Source organism: Aspergillus chevalieri, chromosome 3, assembly GCF_016861735.1.
Source record: "Aspergillus chevalieri M1 DNA, chromosome 3, nearly complete sequence".
Classification (NCBI taxonomy): domain Eukaryota; kingdom Fungi; phylum Ascomycota; class Eurotiomycetes; order Eurotiales; family Aspergillaceae; genus Aspergillus; species Aspergillus chevalieri.
Window position 1 is genome coordinate 2504479 of NC_057364.1, and position 17106 is coordinate 2521584.

At 48.5% G+C, this 17106-nt stretch overlaps 3 protein-coding genes across 3 annotated transcripts; 2 read left to right on the top strand and 1 right to left on the bottom strand.

The window, feature by feature from the left end:
- Positions 1-277: 277 nt before the first annotated feature.
- Positions 278-1804, top strand: ACHE_30883S (uncharacterized protein; the record flags this gene model as incomplete). The annotated part of the gene is made up of 1 exon (XM_043277550.1): positions 278-1804. One exon carries the CDS (start codon positions 278-280, stop codon positions 1802-1804), a length of 1527 nt encoding a protein of 508 aa, XP_043135418.1.
- A 4802-nt stretch (positions 1805-6606) lies between these two features.
- Positions 6607-7179, top strand: ACHE_30884S (uncharacterized protein; the record flags this gene model as incomplete). Its single annotated transcript, XM_043277551.1, has 1 exon — positions 6607-7179. The coding sequence occupies one exon, from the start codon at positions 6607-6609 to the stop codon at positions 7177-7179; it is 573 nt and encodes a 190-aa protein (XP_043135419.1).
- Positions 7180-13629: 6450 nt separating this feature from the next.
- On the bottom strand, positions 13630-14391 carry ACHE_30885A (uncharacterized protein; the record flags this gene model as incomplete). The annotated part of the gene is made up of 1 exon (XM_043277552.1): positions 13630-14391. One exon carries the CDS (start codon positions 14389-14391, stop codon positions 13630-13632), a length of 762 nt encoding a protein of 253 aa, XP_043135420.1.
- Between the last annotated feature and the right edge of the window lie 2715 nt (positions 14392-17106).

Here is a 17106-nt window from a genome sequence, read left to right on the forward strand (position 1 = left end):
CAGTGTTCCTGTATATTTGCCAAATTGGGAAGAGGGTCGGGGAAGCTGCGTTCTGGATGTGCCTGCCCAATCCAGCTATCAAGTCATCCACCTCGACCCCAACTGTAACCTCTTCCTCTTGTTCTTCTTCCTCCTTCCACCTCCCCATTTCCCTCTCTTCCTCACTAGCTTCTGTTTCGATAGTCTGTCCGACCAACTCCATTTTCCATTGACTCGAAACATTTCGTTCATTTCTTAACCATCTTGCATATACGAATCAACCCTTATCCCGTCTACAATGCGAACGTTCATTTTTATCATCCTTGCTGGCCTTCTGACCGCTGTCGTCGCTCGACCCTTCCAGAGAGAACCGTCCCCAGCAGGCGATGCTCCTGTAACGCAGACGTTATCGTTGCCTTCCACGCTGGTCTTCGAGACATCGACATCGGCAACCCTGCCTGATGGTACCCTGGCAGGGGAAACAGGTTATGGCGTCTACTCCTTGCTGGTGTCCCAAAAAAGGGTCAAGCCAACCAGCATCAAGCGTATCCGTCTTGTAAAACGCCAGGAATACCATATCTTGCCCGAACCCAATGACCAAGCGGTTCAGACAACGTCTATGTCCGTGAACGAGACAGCGAGTACCAATGCTACCCAGACAACCTCTTCCACAAACTCTACGAAAACTGCCGACGACCCGCCATCGACAACACCGGTCAATCTGGTACCGCACTGGAACACCGAGAAACACGCGATTGCTTTCGCGGTCATATTTATCATCGTTGTTGTTGTGGCATTTGTTGTTCTGTTGGTATTGTACTTGAAGAAGGTGAAAAGGTTTTTCCAGCGGTGCAGACGGGATAAGAAGAGCTTGCTTCCCAAGTACGATGGTGTCACCATCGACGGTGATGAGGTGTCTTCCATTGCGCCTTTGAACAAGGAGAGCAAGTCGGATCGGGATGCTTATTCGTTCGAAATCGATCGCTCGCTTCCACGCTCTCCGCCTCCAGAATACATAGTCGAGGAAGACCCGGAAATGGGCTCTGTGACTAGGGTTTACCGCGTGTCTAGAGCTGAATGCAACAACAACTTCTCTCGCCGTTTGTCTGCGTTCTATGAGCAAGAGCAGGAAAATGAGGAGCAGGAAAATGAGGAGCAGGAGAATGAAGAGCAGGAGAATGAAGAGCAGGAGAATGAAGAGCAGGAGAATGAAGAGCAGGAGAATGAAGAGCAGGAGAATGAAGAGCAGGAGAATGAAGAGCAGGAGAATGAAGAGCAGGAGAATGAAGAGCAGGAGAATGAAGAGCAGGAGAATGAAGAGCAGGAGAATGAAGAGCAGGAGAATGAAGAGCAGGAGAATGAAGAGCAGGAGAATGAAGAGCAGGAGAATGAAGAGCAGGAGAATGAAGAGCAGGAGAATGAAGAGCAGGAGAATGAAGAGCAGGAGAATGAAGAGCAGGAGAATGAAGAGCAGGAGAATGAAGAGCAAAAGAATGTCGTTGGCATGAGTCGACCTGCTCTTCCTCCCGCTGGCAAGCTTCGCGAGTCTGTTCAGAAACCGGTCCTTATCATACCGAAACCTCTGAATCCTTTGAACCGTGTCAGATCGTTCTCCGCAACTACGGAACTACAACAATATATCTACGAACCCGTTTCGCGCGCTTCGCAGGACGATGGCGAGCTTCCTCCTCGAAACTCAACGACGAGCGAGAGCAGGCTTACCAGGTATTCTGATCCGGGCCCGTTTGACAAACCGAATCGGATGTCTTTCCTACCGAGAATTCAACGGTCGAGTTCACCTCTGTTTACATTTGATGATGAATAGATTGTTCACTTATTCCAATTCTTTGTTGGCGTTATGATTCGTGGTCGAGGTGGTTGTGTTTATTCTTATGTTGTATTGGGTCTAGCCGGGGTTTAGTTGGGATTCACTTTGGGTCTTATATAGCTTCTCTCGTTGATGTTATGCTGTTAGTACAGGGATTCGTTCAAGGTAGACTTCCCTTTGCCTGTTAGGAATGGCAAACGGTAATGAAGTGTTTATCAAGGCTAATACGTTCGCTGATATCGAGTAGTCATCACTAGACCGTTCCGGGTCTGTTATGCTGAAAGACAACATACTACAGAACTTCGATCTGTGCCTTGATATATTGTGATTATGATATTAGCAAAAGGCTCAGACTGTTGTAAGAGCCACCGGAACAGACAATAATAAACACATTAGAAGCTCATTTTGTACACTTTGTGCCCTCTCGGTACACCCTCGAGCTCCGCTTGGCCACTTAGAATATATCTTTCTAGTCCGACCAGCATCCTGAGTGCCTCTTTTCGGGCCTTGTCAATAGCCCTATTTATCAGTAGCAGATTCTCTGAAGCTCTCTCTGTACTCGGAAGTTTGAGACGATTTGCCGTGTGCCATGGCCAGCAAAATTCCAACGGTGTCCATTCGACAATGAAGACTCGAACGTTGTGAACACCACAGTTCTTGCATTTGAACTCGAAGGCTTAAGGGTTTAAAAAGACCAGGTTTGACCGAGACCATAAGTAATCGGATATCAGGATAATCACCAGAGGCGAAGGATGATGGTACCGTGTTGAGGAAGTATGTAGCGCTGGCTCAATATGATCAAGACTTTTCATATGAGGGATTGATTTACAAAATGAATCGTTCGATATGGGGTTTGTGGGATGATTTTTAGGGCTTTATGGCAAGTTAGACCAATATATGGTCTTCTCCTATTCCCGTAGCATGTAAATGATGTAGTTTGTATAGGATGACGTCTCTGACTGCAATTGCATCATATCAGCAGAGATGAAAATTCATGAGCAAGGAAAGAAAAAGACATACCAAAGCGAGTGGCTTCTTAGCCTTCATTGCACGTTGATCTGGTGGATATTCTGGTGGACGTCTGTTTCTTGTGCCCTCCAATGTGGCCATAAATTGCACAACGTTGAAGCCCGTATAGACGGTGTTGATCAAGGATATGAATTAGATTAATATGTCGGTCTTTGGTGTATGCTATATCGGTGCTATATAGGATGAAATATCTAGCAGTATGGAGGAAGGAAAAGCCAGGGAAGAGTGACGGCTAGAGGCTATTATTATTATTATTTAATCAAGTTTATTGTCCATACCGAGCCCTAGAGCTATGATAGACCATGATTCGTGGACTCGAGGTCAGTGGCTATTCTACAGTCTCTTGTCCCCATAGGTTCCTGAGGCGTTAGCCCCCTTCTAACATCTTTCCAATCCTTTTCCTCGCCCCAGACCGCCTGTATGCGCAGGGCTTTTGAGCACCGTGCTCTCCTTGTGTTTTGGAGCAAGATGGGTGTGGCCTAGGCTGACTCTCAGCCTTGGGCTACCCTCCCTGCTACCCCTCTCCTGTTCTAACTGCTTCCTCCAATGCTTCCAGTCCCCATTCGTCATCTCTTTGGGCCCTTTCTGCCGTCTGCCGTAGGTGCGCCCGGGGTAGAGCTATGCTGGTGCTGGCTAGGAATTGCAGCAGCGCTCTGGTAGCTCTAGGCTCACCTAAAAGTCGTCCTTGTGGATATTCTTCTGCAGTGGTGGGTCTCAAGACTCCGTCAGTCTCTAGGTCCTTGTAGAGCCTGTTTCGTTGGTGTCGCCATTCCCGACACTCAAAGAGAAGATGGTGTATTGTCTCCCTTGATATACCGCATCCTTCACAGGTTGCATCCTCCCGGACCTGGATCCGATGTAGGTATGTTCCTATAGCGGCATGTCCTGACTTCAGTTGAAAATAACGGCTTGCTAGGTGTTTGGGAGCTATTGCAGCTGCCGGGTCGAGCCGCCAGTTCCTCTGTGGCCTGTATGTTCGTTGACCTTGTTGGGATCGCTGTCCAAGTTCTTTGTTGAGCCATCTCTGCCTTTGTGCTATAATGGCTTCTGTTCGGGCTCTACAGGTGAAGGCCAGGGATATCTCTCTTGGGCCTCTTCCTGGTGGCTTACTGGCTGCCTGTTTTGCTGCCTGGTCAGCTCTCTCATTCCCTTCTATTCCTGCATGTCCCGGCACCCATTGAATAGTGGTTTGGCAACCTCGGGCATGTAGTCTCTTGGCTATAGCATGTGCTTGGATCACTAATGCTTGGCCTGGACCTGGCTGGGTGTGTCGCATCCTTGCAATGGCAGCTTGGGAGTCCAACAGGATAGTGACTGGTCTTTGATCCCCCACTTTCTCTGCTAACTGGAGCGCTCGCACAACGCCCAGAAGCTCTGCATCAAAGACCTCATATCCCTTGCCTAATGGGAACCCCCGGGTCTTCCATGTTCCTCCCGGCTCTCGCCAAGCAATCCCTGCCCCACTTTTGCCATTTTCTAATCTTGATCCATCTGACCAGATTGCTAGCTCTGGAGGGAGAGATTGCGCTGCTACTAGGGCCTCTGGACCTGGTAGCATCTCTATTTGGCCTGGGAACTGGCTACTGGTTGTCTGTGTTGTGCTCTCAAAGCCCCCAGATGGGTCCACTGGTAGAATATTGGCTAGTTGTCGAGCAAGGTGTTGTCCCAGGGACCATCGGCCTCGGTTGTTTCTCTCAGCCCATTGTCGGTTCCCTGGGGTCTGTTCCCCAGGTTGGGTGTGCTGATCCCCTTCCCGGAAGCTCACTGGGAGGATCTCCTTAGCTGGGTGGTTCTCCGGTAAGCTGAGCAGCCGGGTAGTGTATTTCAATTGTCGAGCCTCCAACAGGGCCTCTGCTGGTGCCAGGCCCGCTTCACGAACTAGTGGCCCTACAGGAGTGGATTTCAACATGCCGGTAATTGCACGGGCCTGTCGATTGATCATGAGCTGTATACCCACTAGACGATCCTTCTGGCCCTGCCACCAGAGCTCTGCTCCATACAGAGCTACTGATTGCACTGCTGCTACTTGAACCTGACGAGCTAGCCCTGGGGCCAGTCCATGACTCTGGCATAGGCGTTGTACTCTGTTTTCTGCAGCCCGTGCCTTGCGCATACAGGTCTGATAGTGCGCTTTGAGATTCAGCCCAGAATCAAGCCAGACACCAAGCCATCGCGTTGCCTCTAAGTTGAAGGGCACACAGTGGCCATCTACCTCCACTTGTGCTCGTTGAATCTGATCTTTCAGTTCCCGGCCCCGTTTGCGAGTAAGTAGGACTGCTTCTGTTTTCCCCGCATCAAACTGGACCACATTACCATGCCCCCACTCAATGGCCACCTTGGCAGCTTCTTGCAGCTTCTTGCAGACCTCTCTAACTGAATATCCTGGAGCGAGCAGGCCTATGTCATCTGCAAATGAGAGACACTGGATACCATTCACCCTCCTCTCAATTGCATCAAATACACCGCTGAGGTAGATAATGAAGAGAATTGGTGACACTGGCGAGCCCTGTGGCACCCCGGAGTTAATTGGGTGTGCTGGGCACTGTGTGTTGTCGATCTGTAGCTGTACCCATCTGTCGGTCAAGAAGGACTGTACCCATCGGATCAGATCCCCATCTAGGTTGAATTCAATCAGTCGGGCTATCAGTCGGCTTGGGTTCACATGGTCGAATGCTCCCTTCACGTCAAGGAATAGTGCTCCCATAAGTTGTTGGAATTTCCAGGCTTCATGGGTGTTCTGTATTAGACATGCCACTGCATCAATTGCACTCCGTTGCTTGCGACTTCCCATCTGTCCTGGGTGTAGTATTCCCATAGTCTCACAGTGGTGGGCAATAGCATCTGCCGCTATCTTTTCAACCACCTTCCCTAGGCAGTTTAGTAAGCTAATCACCCGGTAGGCTTTCACAGCTGCGTAGTCTGGTTTATTAGGTTTCCTTAACAGAATACCCTTCGCTACCTTCCATACTGGTGGATGTAGACCCAACCGGAAACATTGTCGGGCCAGAGCAACAATTCTAGGACTGTCCCATTCCCACAAGAGTGTCACAACCTGGCTTCTCTCGTGTCGTACCTAGGGTTCTAGTTAGTTGTATTTCGAGACTGAACACTTACCTTAAGTGTTCCCAAGTAGTCGTATGCTCAATGCCCCTCCGGGTCCGGTTCGGTATGTCGTATGCGTTGATGGGTATGTCGCCCCCTCCAGGCTCCGTAGTTCAATAGTCGTTGATGGGTATATCGCCCCCTCCAGGCTCCGTAAGATAATCAACAAGTAGGAACGGTAAAGGTAACGAGTAGAGAAACAAGGCCAACCGAGTACGTATACTGGGTTGTTGGTTAAGTGCGGACGAGTCAGAAACTAGAAGGTAACCAATGCTGTAAGACTTGAATTGATCGCGAAGAACTAAGCTAAGTACATGAATGAGCGTCCTTATATATCCTCCTCCCATCCTGGTATATCGTTGCTATCTGGTAGATGTATACTGGACAGTATAGGTATACCAAATGGTAGATATCTATCGTTGCCAAGACATATACCATCACGTGACTGTGCTGCGGCATATTAACTGATCCCTGTACTTTTGCATTCTCACCATTGTTTATCAGCCAGTAATTCTGCCTCAACTCCCCGCATTATCACGTGAGGTTAATGCAGTGAGATCTGTAACATTACCTCCCCCTCTTTCAGGCTTTCGTCCTCGAAAGTCATAAAGCTGCGGCAGTTCCCAGGTGGGTTTCCTTATTTTCAAATCTTTTGTTCATGGCTCATCATGTCAGGCTCTGATCAGGTGACTCGCCGTCTTCGTTTGTATAACCGTATCCTTCAATTCGGTTCTCCAGTTGAGCCTCGTTGTGAATTCTGTTTCCTCCGTGGGCACACGTGTATCATGGATTCAAAATATCAAAAATGTGCTGAGTGCACTCGTCGTGGTCGCAAGTGTGAGCGTCAATTTCATGATGAAAAGGAGTGGAATCGTTTAGAGAAGTCCCGCAAGGAGTTGCGAGATAAAATCCGAAAGGTTCGTGAGTCGATTGCTACTTCATATGCCACCTTGAATCGTCTTGAACGTCAAGAAGAGTATTTGAATGAGCGTGGTAGTCGGATGCTGGTTCATGATTCGAATATGCTGGAAAGATTGGACGAAGAGAATCCTCCAAGCGCTGAGGATCTTCAAGAGCTTGAGCGTTCAGCCAATGAAGAGGCTGCTCGAATTGCGGCAGTGTCGAAGGATCTTAGTTTGTCTCAGGTAATGGATTCTCCTTCCTTCTGGGAGAATTTCGACTCTGCTGTCGCTGGTGGTATTCCTTCACCAACTGGTGGCAACCAGTCAAGTTCGCGATAGGTTCCCATGTGTTTTCAGAGGTATCGTATCCCTTCCATTTGATCAAGTAACATGGTCGTCCATTAACTTGTCGGTAATCCAGAATTCGTTTAACTTCATATTCATCATCGTCGCTTTCGATTTCGATATTTTCCGTTGGTGTGGCGTTTTTCGGTGCTGGTTCCAATAGCGAGATGTGAAATACTGGATGTATGCGCTTCATTGATTTCGGTAGCTTCAAGCGATAATTCACTGGTCCTGTTTTTTCTTCAATGGTGAAAGGTCCAATCTTCTGGTGATCGAGCTTTTGACTTGGTCGTTTCGTTTTGATATTTCTGCGGAGCAGGAATACTTTCTCCCCCCTCTTCAAGGTAGGTCCCTCTCCATGGTGCTTGTCGTAATATATAGCCGCTCGTAGGTTCATGAAATCGATGTCTCTTGACAGTTGGTGGTGTAAGTTCTTCAGCTTTTGGACCGTCTCATTTGCCACTTCTGATGTGGACTCTTGTGGTCGTGGCTTTTCATACAGCACTGGGTGGTATCCATAATTGGCGTAAAATGGCGTTACTTTGAGTGTTGAGTGCTCTGCATTGTTGTATGCAAACTGTGCCATGGGTAGGAATTTAACCCAATCATCTTGTTCATAGTTGATGTAGTGCCGTAGGTATTGCTCAATCGTTTGGTTGGTTCGTTCAGTTTGACCATTTGCTTGTGGGTGGTAGGCTGTGGTGAGGCGGTGTTCTATACCCATCAAGTTCGTGAGTGTCGTCCAGAATTTTGAAGTGAACAGTTTGTCTCTGTCTGAGGTGATCTTCTGAGGCATTCCGTGGTTGGTGATGACATGCTTCAGGAATATCTGTGCCATATCTGCTGCGGTCATGGTTCCTTTGGCTGGCACCAAATGAATATATTTGGTCATTCGATCTGTGATGACTGTGATCGAGTCATATCCTTGTGATGTCGGTAACTGTGTGATGAAGTCGATGGTAACCCATTCCCATGGATGTGTTGGAGCATCCGGGGATTGCATTTTCCCATAGGGTTGATGTCTTGCTGCCTTATCTCGAATGCAAGTTTCACAGTTCTTCACATATTCTTGAACAACTTTTCGCGTGTTTGGGAAGTAGTAGTTTCTCATGATTTGTTCAGCTGTTTTCTCTGTTCCCAAATGTCCGTGGAGTGGAGTGTCATGGTGCATGCTGATGATCTCATTTCTCATGCTCTTTGGCACATAGATGAGATTGTGCAAGTACACTAATCCATTGTCATCAATGGTCAATTTGTTGTTTTCTGCTGAGTTTTCAATTATATCCTGGATCATTTTGTCTTTTTGTGTTTCTTCAACAATTTTCTTTTCCAAAGGTTCGTTTGAGGTATGCATCGTCGCTGCTAACACCTGGTGGTTATAGCTGATGGTTCCATCTTCATTCGTTTTCAATATTGCTGGATTGATCGTTCGGTCTTTGATCTCATAGTCTGGTCGTCGACTGAGTGCGTCTGCTTGTCCATTCTCATTTCCTTTGCAATGGATGATCTTGAAGTCATATTGCGATAGTACTTCAGCCCATCTGGCCTGTCTTCGGGTCAACTCTTTGGTTGTTGTGAAGAAGGTCAGATTCTTGTGATCTGTTTTCACAAGTACAGTGTGTTGTGCTCCTTCCAAATAAACTCTCCAAGTCTTGAATGCTACCACTATGGCTAGCAGTTCCTTGTCATGGATGTCATAGTTCAACTCCGCTTGAACTAGTTTTCGTGAGTGGAATGCAACGGCTCGTGGTTTTCCATCTGGTCCTGGTTGAGTCATCCTCATACCAATGGCATAGTCTGATGCATCTGTTTCAATCGTGGTTTCCTTTTCTGGGTCGAACTGCATAAGTGCTGGTGCAGATACAATTCTTTCCTTGGCTTGTTGAAACGCTTGTCGTTGTTCTGGTCCCCATTGAAACTCTTGTCCCTTTTTCAACAATTTGAACAGTGGCGTCATGAATTGTGAGTAGTCCTTCAAGAATCGTCGGTAGTAGTTCACAAGTCCTGTAAACTGCTGAACTTCCTTGGTGTTCTTCAGTTCTGGCCAATCCAAGATTGCTTGAACTTTGTTCTTATCCATCTGGATTCCCTCTGTAGTGATCCAGTGTCCTAAGAACTCAGTCTCCTGAACATGGAATTCGCACTTCTTCAACTTCAATCGTAGCTTTGCTTCGTCGAGTTTTTGCAGTACTTTCTTGACATGCTGCACATGTTCTTCAAAGGTGCTGGAGAAGACCAAGATGTCATCAAGGTAGACTATCACAAAGATGTCAAGATATACTCCAAGTACATCATAGATGAATCGTTGGAATGATGCTGGTGCGTTGGTAAGCCCAAATGGCATGACCAAATATTCATAATGTCCATATTTCGTTCTGATGGTCGTTTTCCATTCTTCTCCTCTGGCAATTCGTAGTCGATTGTAGGCGTCCACAAGGTCAAATTTGGTAAACCATTTTGCTCCTCTAATTCGGTCTTGCATTTCATCAACTCGTGGTAATGGGTGTCGATCTTTGATGGTGATGGCGTTGAGTGGTTGGTAATCTGCACATAGCCGTAGACTTCCATCTTTTTTTCGGTACAAATAGGACTCCGTGCCCTGCTGGTGATGTTGATGGTCTGATGAATCCTTTTGCCAATTGTTCTTCAATATATTCCCGTAGTATTTTCGATTCTCGTTCTGACATTGGGTAGATCTTCTTGCATGTTGGTGTCTTCCCTTCCATAAGGGGTATGCGATGATCGTGTGGTCCGTGGTCTGGTAGTTCAGGTCGTTCAGGCTGTTTGAACAAGTGCTGAAACTCAATATACTCCTGTGGAATTTGTGGTTCCTGAGTCGTTGCTGCTAGCTCCTTATGGTCAATCCATTCCCATGAGCCTAGCTCTGAGTCTGATGCTTCTTGGTTGCTATCAACTCTTTCTGAGCGATATTCCTCAATCGGCGCTGATCTCTTGGATATATCCTCGTCCATCAAGTATTCGCAATACTTCTGGATCGTGTCCGGTGTCCATCCGGGTAAATTCATCAGCCAATGTCGTTCTGAGGCCCTGGTGGCTGCTAAAACAATATTCGTCGCTGTGTCATTCGTTTCTCTGTTATTCATTCTCAACCCACCTCTCGGTTGCTTCACGTATCTACCAGGTCTCCTGCCTGTAGATCGTGGTGAGGTCCCGGCCTCCCGTTGACTCGGTCCTTTTGTTGTTCTTGGGCAATCGCAATTCACAAAGTTCATCTGTCCAGTTTTCCAGTTGATTTCCGGGTTGTGATTCCTGAGCCATGGAATCCCCAACACTATATCGTATTGTCCCAGCGGTGTCACGTCGAAATTGATCCTTTCTTCATGATCCGCTACAGCCATAGGGACAAATCCCGATTCGACCGTCAGGTGACTTCCCAAATTTTCACCATTCAGTCCTGAGATAGGCTCTGGCTGCGCCTTCTCAATCCCTAAGATCCCCAATTGTCGCTGGAATCTAGGATCCATGTAATTTCCAGTAGCTCCTGAGTCAACCATCACTCTGGCTAGTTGATTGAGGACTGGTGTCATAAACTTCAAGTGGTATCCTCGCTGTGTCGCTGATAGGCTTGCTTGCCATCTTGGTTGCCGTAGACGTCGTGGACTTGGGTAGTAATCCTTGGGTTCGAAGTGGACTATACAGTCATCTTCATAACATGCAGTCCAGTGCATACTTGAATGCTCTGGATGCAGTAGATATCCTCTGCATGCACAGTTCCAATCCCAACAAGGACAACTGTCATTATATTTCTTAGGTCGTTCTGGGAAATAATGCGCCATTTTCTTTCGATCATAGTGTTCTCCACATGCGTGGCTATAACACACAATCCAAGGTAATTGGTTGTGCTTTGGGTGCTCTCGATAGTGCACGCAATCACACCAATCATACTTGCATGAGCTGTGGATGGGGCCTCGTAGTCGTTTGGTCGTGATGTCTCGTAAGTATCCCCATAATTCTCCATTGTTCTGTCCACAGTAATGGCACGTGTATGGGTGTTGGTCGCATTTCCGTAGGTGTTCATCCCAAGTTTCGTTCGCTCGTTCCCAACATTTCAGGTTCTGATGTGGGCAGTAGGTGTTCAATTCATTGAATAATTCCTTTAATCCCTTAGAGAGCCTCTTGGGGTTCTCCTGGAGTGAAATAACAATATCATCGATGAAGTATGCGGCAACGTCGGTATTCGTTTCTTCGTCGGCTTTTCGTTGTTCCGTATATCGCTTGGACCATAGCTGTTGCTTTGAAATAGGGCTATACACACTGGACTTCGTGTATCCCTCGTCGTCTTCTGCCAGAATCTGTTCTTCATGTTCATCATTTCCGGGAGTTGCGTTCTGAGGTGTCTCCGGTATCTCATGGAGTTCCTCCACGTTGGGATCGTGGCCATTCCACTGAGTACCGTACTCTTCGTCAAGGAAATCATTAACTGACCAATCTTGGTTGGGCAGTTCGCCGAGTGATTTCTCATGAACTGGCTCGTTGATGGCTTTTTCGGACCCATCCGTCCTTATATGGGCTTTGTCGCTTCCGCTGTCGGATCCCACCATCCGTTCATTGGGCCAATATTCTTCTTCGCTTGAACTCATGATCTCATCAATTTCCTCTGTGGTGAGGGTCGTTTGTTCTTCCATCAACCTCCTCAATGGGCTCAGGTTGGGTACAATCATAGTTCTGGGTTTCCATGGTCCTCCATGCTCATCCGAAGCCTCTTGCATGTGCCATCCAGAATCATTCGTTGCTCTGAGTTCAGGGTTCACAATTCCTGTGGTGTCATATGCTCCTCTCTCCTGGGTAGCGTGCAGTTGCTTGTTATCGTGTCGTTGTTGCTGAGGCCTAACATTCTGTCGTTGCCTGCATGCCTTCGTCATGTGGCCCGGCTTTCCACATGTGAAGCAAAGTTTCTCTTTCCTTCTTCGTTCTCTTTCCTTGTCGGATACGAAGGGCCTATGCTGTGTGGCGTCCAGCTCCATCGGTCGTGGTCCATAGGGATCTTCATATCCTTGGCTTCGTGGTTGAGCTGGTCGTTTATCGTTCGATCGATAGTGGCTCATTCGTGGGTTTCCTCTAAAGGTGTTCCCATATCGTGACTCCTTCTGTCTGACTCTAAGGTCATACAGGGTGTTGTCAATCTTGACGGCTCGTTCAAAGAGTTCGTTCAATGAAGTCGGTCGTTCCATCCAAACCAGTTTCTCCTGAATCTCTGGTTTCAACATTTCCTCGAATTTCGCAATGTACATCGTTTCATCCCAATTCAAATGGGTGATGATCTGTTGGAAATCAGATACCAATTTGGCTACTGATCCTGTCTGTTTAAGTCGCCATAGCTTTCGTTCGGCGTTCCGTGTGGCGTCAATATCTCCAAACGTTCTCTGGAGTCGTTTCTTGAATTCAGTGAAGCTGCTAAAAACCTCAGTGGTATTGTCGTTATGGTATTGTTCATCTTTCTCCTGGAAGTCGCGCAAGGTAGGTTCAAACCAATCAAATGCTGGTCCAGTCAAATAAGTTGCTGCAAGTAGGACTTTGTCGGATTCGAAGATAAGCTTGCTCCGGTTCATGCGGACATACAAGTCCAGCTGGGTGATGAAGGGTCGCAACTTGTATCGAGTACCATCAAAGGGTTCCGGTGGTCGAACTTTGATAGCTTTGGCTGACTGTCGTTCTTCCAAAGTAGTGATGCTTTCCTGCAGCTGGCTAACCATTCCAAAGAGTTCTTCATAAGTCGGAGTTCGTCCCTCAGATCCACGAGAGGATCTAGGAGTAGTGTTGCTGTTACTGTTGTTGGACATGGTTGCAGCTCGTGTTTTAAGTCAATATAGTCTCGAAACCTGACTCGTACCGACTGGCGATCAATGTGTCACAACCTGGCTTCTCTCGTGTCGTACCTAGGGTTCTAGTTAGTTGTATTTCGAGACTGAACACTTACCTTAAGTGTTCCCAAGTAGTCGTATGCTCAATGCCCCTCCGGGTCCGGTTCGGTATGTCGTATGCGTTGATGGGTATGTCGCCCCCTCCAGGCTCCGTAGTTCAATAGTCGTTGATGGGTATATCGCCCCCTCCAGGCTCCGTAAGATAATCAACAAGTAGGAACGGTAAAGGTAACGAGTAGAGAAACAAGGCCAACCGAGTACGTATACTGGGTTGTTGGTTAAGTGCGGACGAGTCAGAAACTAGAAGGTAACCAATGCTGTAAGACTTGAATTGATCGCGAAGAACTAAGCTAAGTACATGAATGAGCGTCCTTATATATCCTCCTCCCATCCTGGTATATCGTTGCTATCTGGTAGATGTATACTGGACAGTATAGGTATACCAAATGGTAGATATCTATCGTTGCCAAGACATATACCATCACGTGACTGTGCTGCGGCATATTAACTGATCCCTGTACTTTTGCATTCTCACCATTGTTTATCAGCCAGTAATTCTGCCTCAACTCCCCGCATTATCACGTGAGGTTAATGCAGTGAGATCTGTAACAAAGAGCCGGAGGGCTCGAAAATTCAAACGATCGATTCCTGGAGCCTTCTGTACTGCCTGGTAAAACAGAGCATGTCTCACTATTCCTTCATCCACCTGACTATGCCAGGACCCTTGGGAGATCTCAACTTCCTGGCTATCTCCTGGTACCTGGGGGAAGGCTGTTTCCCGAATTAGGGCCTCCTTTTCCTCAAGGGAGCTGGCTAGCTGCCCCTGGGGTCCATGCAGGGTTGGCGTAGTTGTAGCTGTTCTGGGCTTTGTGTATTTCAGAGCTTGCCAGCATCTCACAGTGTCCACAGAGCCAGGGTGGGTAGCTGTCCCTTCCAGGAAGGTTTCCCAGCAGGTGCGTTTCGCTCGTCGGATGGCTCGATAGTAGTTATTTCGGACTTCTCTCAATTCTGTTGTAGAGATCTCTTGACCCTGCCATGCCCGTCTTGCCTGACTGTAGGTCCTACGGGCCTCTTTAATCTCCGTTCCCCACCAGCGTTTTGATAGTGGAGTCACCCGTAGCTGTTTTGCATGTCGATTTAATACTGCTGTCAGGGCCTCCTGGATCCATGTGGCTTCCCCAGCTAGGTCTTCTGATGAGCAAGAGTCCCCCAAACAGGGTCTAGATTCTGTTCTTGCTTGCCAATCCCCCTTGGCTTCTTCCAGGGCTTGTGGGTTGGCTTGAAGCGTCTGGATCTGCCACCCTGTTACATCCTGTGAGGGCATTATGGGTATTCGCTCCAGAGAGGTCCATTCCATGACTATCAGTTCATGATCGGAGCCAGTTGGGTGTTCTTGGTCAATCACCCATGTTTCCAGAGGCCCCATACTAACCGTGGTTAGAGCCAAGTCGATAATTGAGATCCCTGGAGTTCTTTTCGGTCGAGTGGAAACTCCTAGCTCATTGTTGATGTAGAGACCTGCTTCGTCTATCAAGTTCTCTAGCGGTCTGGCGTTCACACGGGCTCTTGCTAGAGGGTTCCATAGTGGGCTATGGGCGTTGAAATCTCCCACAAGCAGGCATCTTCCCTCAAGGACTTGGTCCCATTGCACATCCTCTAGTGCTCTTCTCTGTCTCTCATTCCCCCCATGCCAACAATGGCCGATTCCTAACCAATTGTCATAGCAGTTGATTATCCTGGTTCTTCGTGCTTTTTCCCGGGCCCGATTTAACTCCCATACATCCATTACCATGAGGTATGGGTGATCAAGGAGATCTGTTCGGGCCTCCACAATCATTTCATTCAATATATCCCGCCGGATTGCTACTGCCACTCGCCGGTCTCGAAGAGATCCTGCTTCTGGCTAATATATCTGATATCCTCCATGTCGGAACTCCATATCAATATATGGTTCCTGTAGGCATGCTAGTCCCACCCCTAGCTCCAGTCCTGCCTCCAAAGCCGCAACAGTGACTGCATAAGTCTTGCGGCAATTATGTTGGAGTAGTCGCATTAGTGGGCCATTGACTGCCCTGGGGTGTCAGTGCCCCTCATCTCAGTGTCCTCTTGGCCTGTTGTCAGGCTGGGCCCCAGATATCGCTGGGTCTGGGGGCTGTTAGGAGCTGAGCTGCTCCGTGGTCGTGATTGGTGCTGGTTTCGGTTGACCACACTGAAAGCGAATCCTGGTGAGCTCAGAATAGCTGGTTCCACACCGGTCATTTGCTGAGGTCTCTCAGCCAGTTGGGATATGTCCTTAGACTCCACAGTTCTCTTTCTCAGTTCCTTCCTCACTGCTCGCTTGGCTGGGCAATTCTCTACTGTTGCGGGGTGTGGGCCTCCACAGGTGCCACATTTGGCCGGGATGTGTTTACAGGCAGTTCCTGGTTTGGCTGGGCAGTCTACCACCCGGCAGACATGTTCAGTGCCCTCATGGGGCCCCGCGCATATGAAGCAGCACGGTGGGTGGTCACCACAGGCCTTGAAGCTTCGGTGGCCTAGCTGGCAGCACCTGGGGCAGACTGTATCCACTCCTGTTTCCCAGTATTGCTCCGTCTTATATCGGGACCCCCCAAAGCGAATGCCGTTGATAAGAAGCCTTCGAGCCTCCTCTAGTGAGCCAACTGTAATAACAATAGTTGAGCACTTTTGGTTGCTGGTGTGTAGCTCTTTTGAGCTCCGGAGCCATGTTGGGTTCCTCTTCAGCTGGTATTCAGTCCCCAGCTCAATCTCTTCACGGGCCAGAGCCAGGCCACAGGTGAGATAACGTTTAATTGGGACCCCATGGACCTTGACACGGTACCATTGCTCAGGTAGCTCGACCGATATCACTGCTGGATCCGCCTGCCGAGCTGCGGTGACCAATAGGTCTTTATAGTCAGGTAGGAGCATAGAGCCTAGGGTACCTTTCTCCAAAAGGATTGTGATCGCTCCAGTGTTGGTATATCCTGCGTCCACTACCCGGATGAATGCTGGGAAGTGTGCCTTTGCTACTGCTCGGTTGATGGCCAGAATGATATCCTCTCTCTCTGATCTTGGGGCAGCCTTGCCTCCCTCCCGGCGAAATAGGAATCTCCGTGCCTCTTTGGGGGTGTCTTTGGCTGGCTTAAGCTTGGTTGGATCAGGCTGGCTAACTGCAGCAACTGCTTGGATTTGCCGGTTCTTCTGCTTCTTTTTGGTGACCTCCTGCCATTCCTGCCCTCCAGGTCTAGTGGAAAGCAGCGTAGCTAGGTCTGCAAATGTGGGTTGTTGCCTTGACTTTTGGCTTGTTGCTTCCCTTATCTTGGGGACCTTGCTGCTATTGTGTTGGTTCGTTTGGCTTGATTGGGCATTGGTTGTTGTTGGTGTGTCTTGCTTCATTGGTTTGATTCGTTGGATAGTGTTCTGGGCTTCTGTGAGCTCTGTGCGAAGCTTGCTAACTTCCAGTTCCAGCTTTGTGACCCGCTCTAGATAGAGTCCTTCATGAACCTGCTGTTCTGCTCTCCAGTTGGACAGCTCCTCTGCTAGGTGTGCCCGTACCTGTTCCTGGACCATTTGAAACATTTCTTGTTGTTGGTTCTGGGCTGCTTCCAAAGCACCCACCAACACCTGGGCGTGTTTGCTCACATCTAGTAAAGAGGTTTGATGCTTTGACCTTCCAATCAATGTCTTTTGTAGACTTTCGTTGCCTGATTCCGCTTCTGGCCTCACTGGCCCGGCTGGGGGCCCGGCTGGGGGTCCTGCTGGATCCTCTGGTTTGCCAGTGTTCCTGGCCCTCATTTTCATCCATGCTCGCACTCTCCATGCTACCTTCATTGAATTCAGGTTGCATCATGTTTCCAGATCGCCAACGGATTGGCGTTGGGGTGACTGGCATATCTTCTGTTTCCGCGAACTGGGAGGCCACGTTGTCCACTCCGGGGGGTGACGCGTGCGATATACCACCACCACAGAGTTCCTGTGCCTCCATGGTGGTTTATAGGTGCCTAGAGGCCCCTATCGGTCAAATGACGCGTGAAAAAGA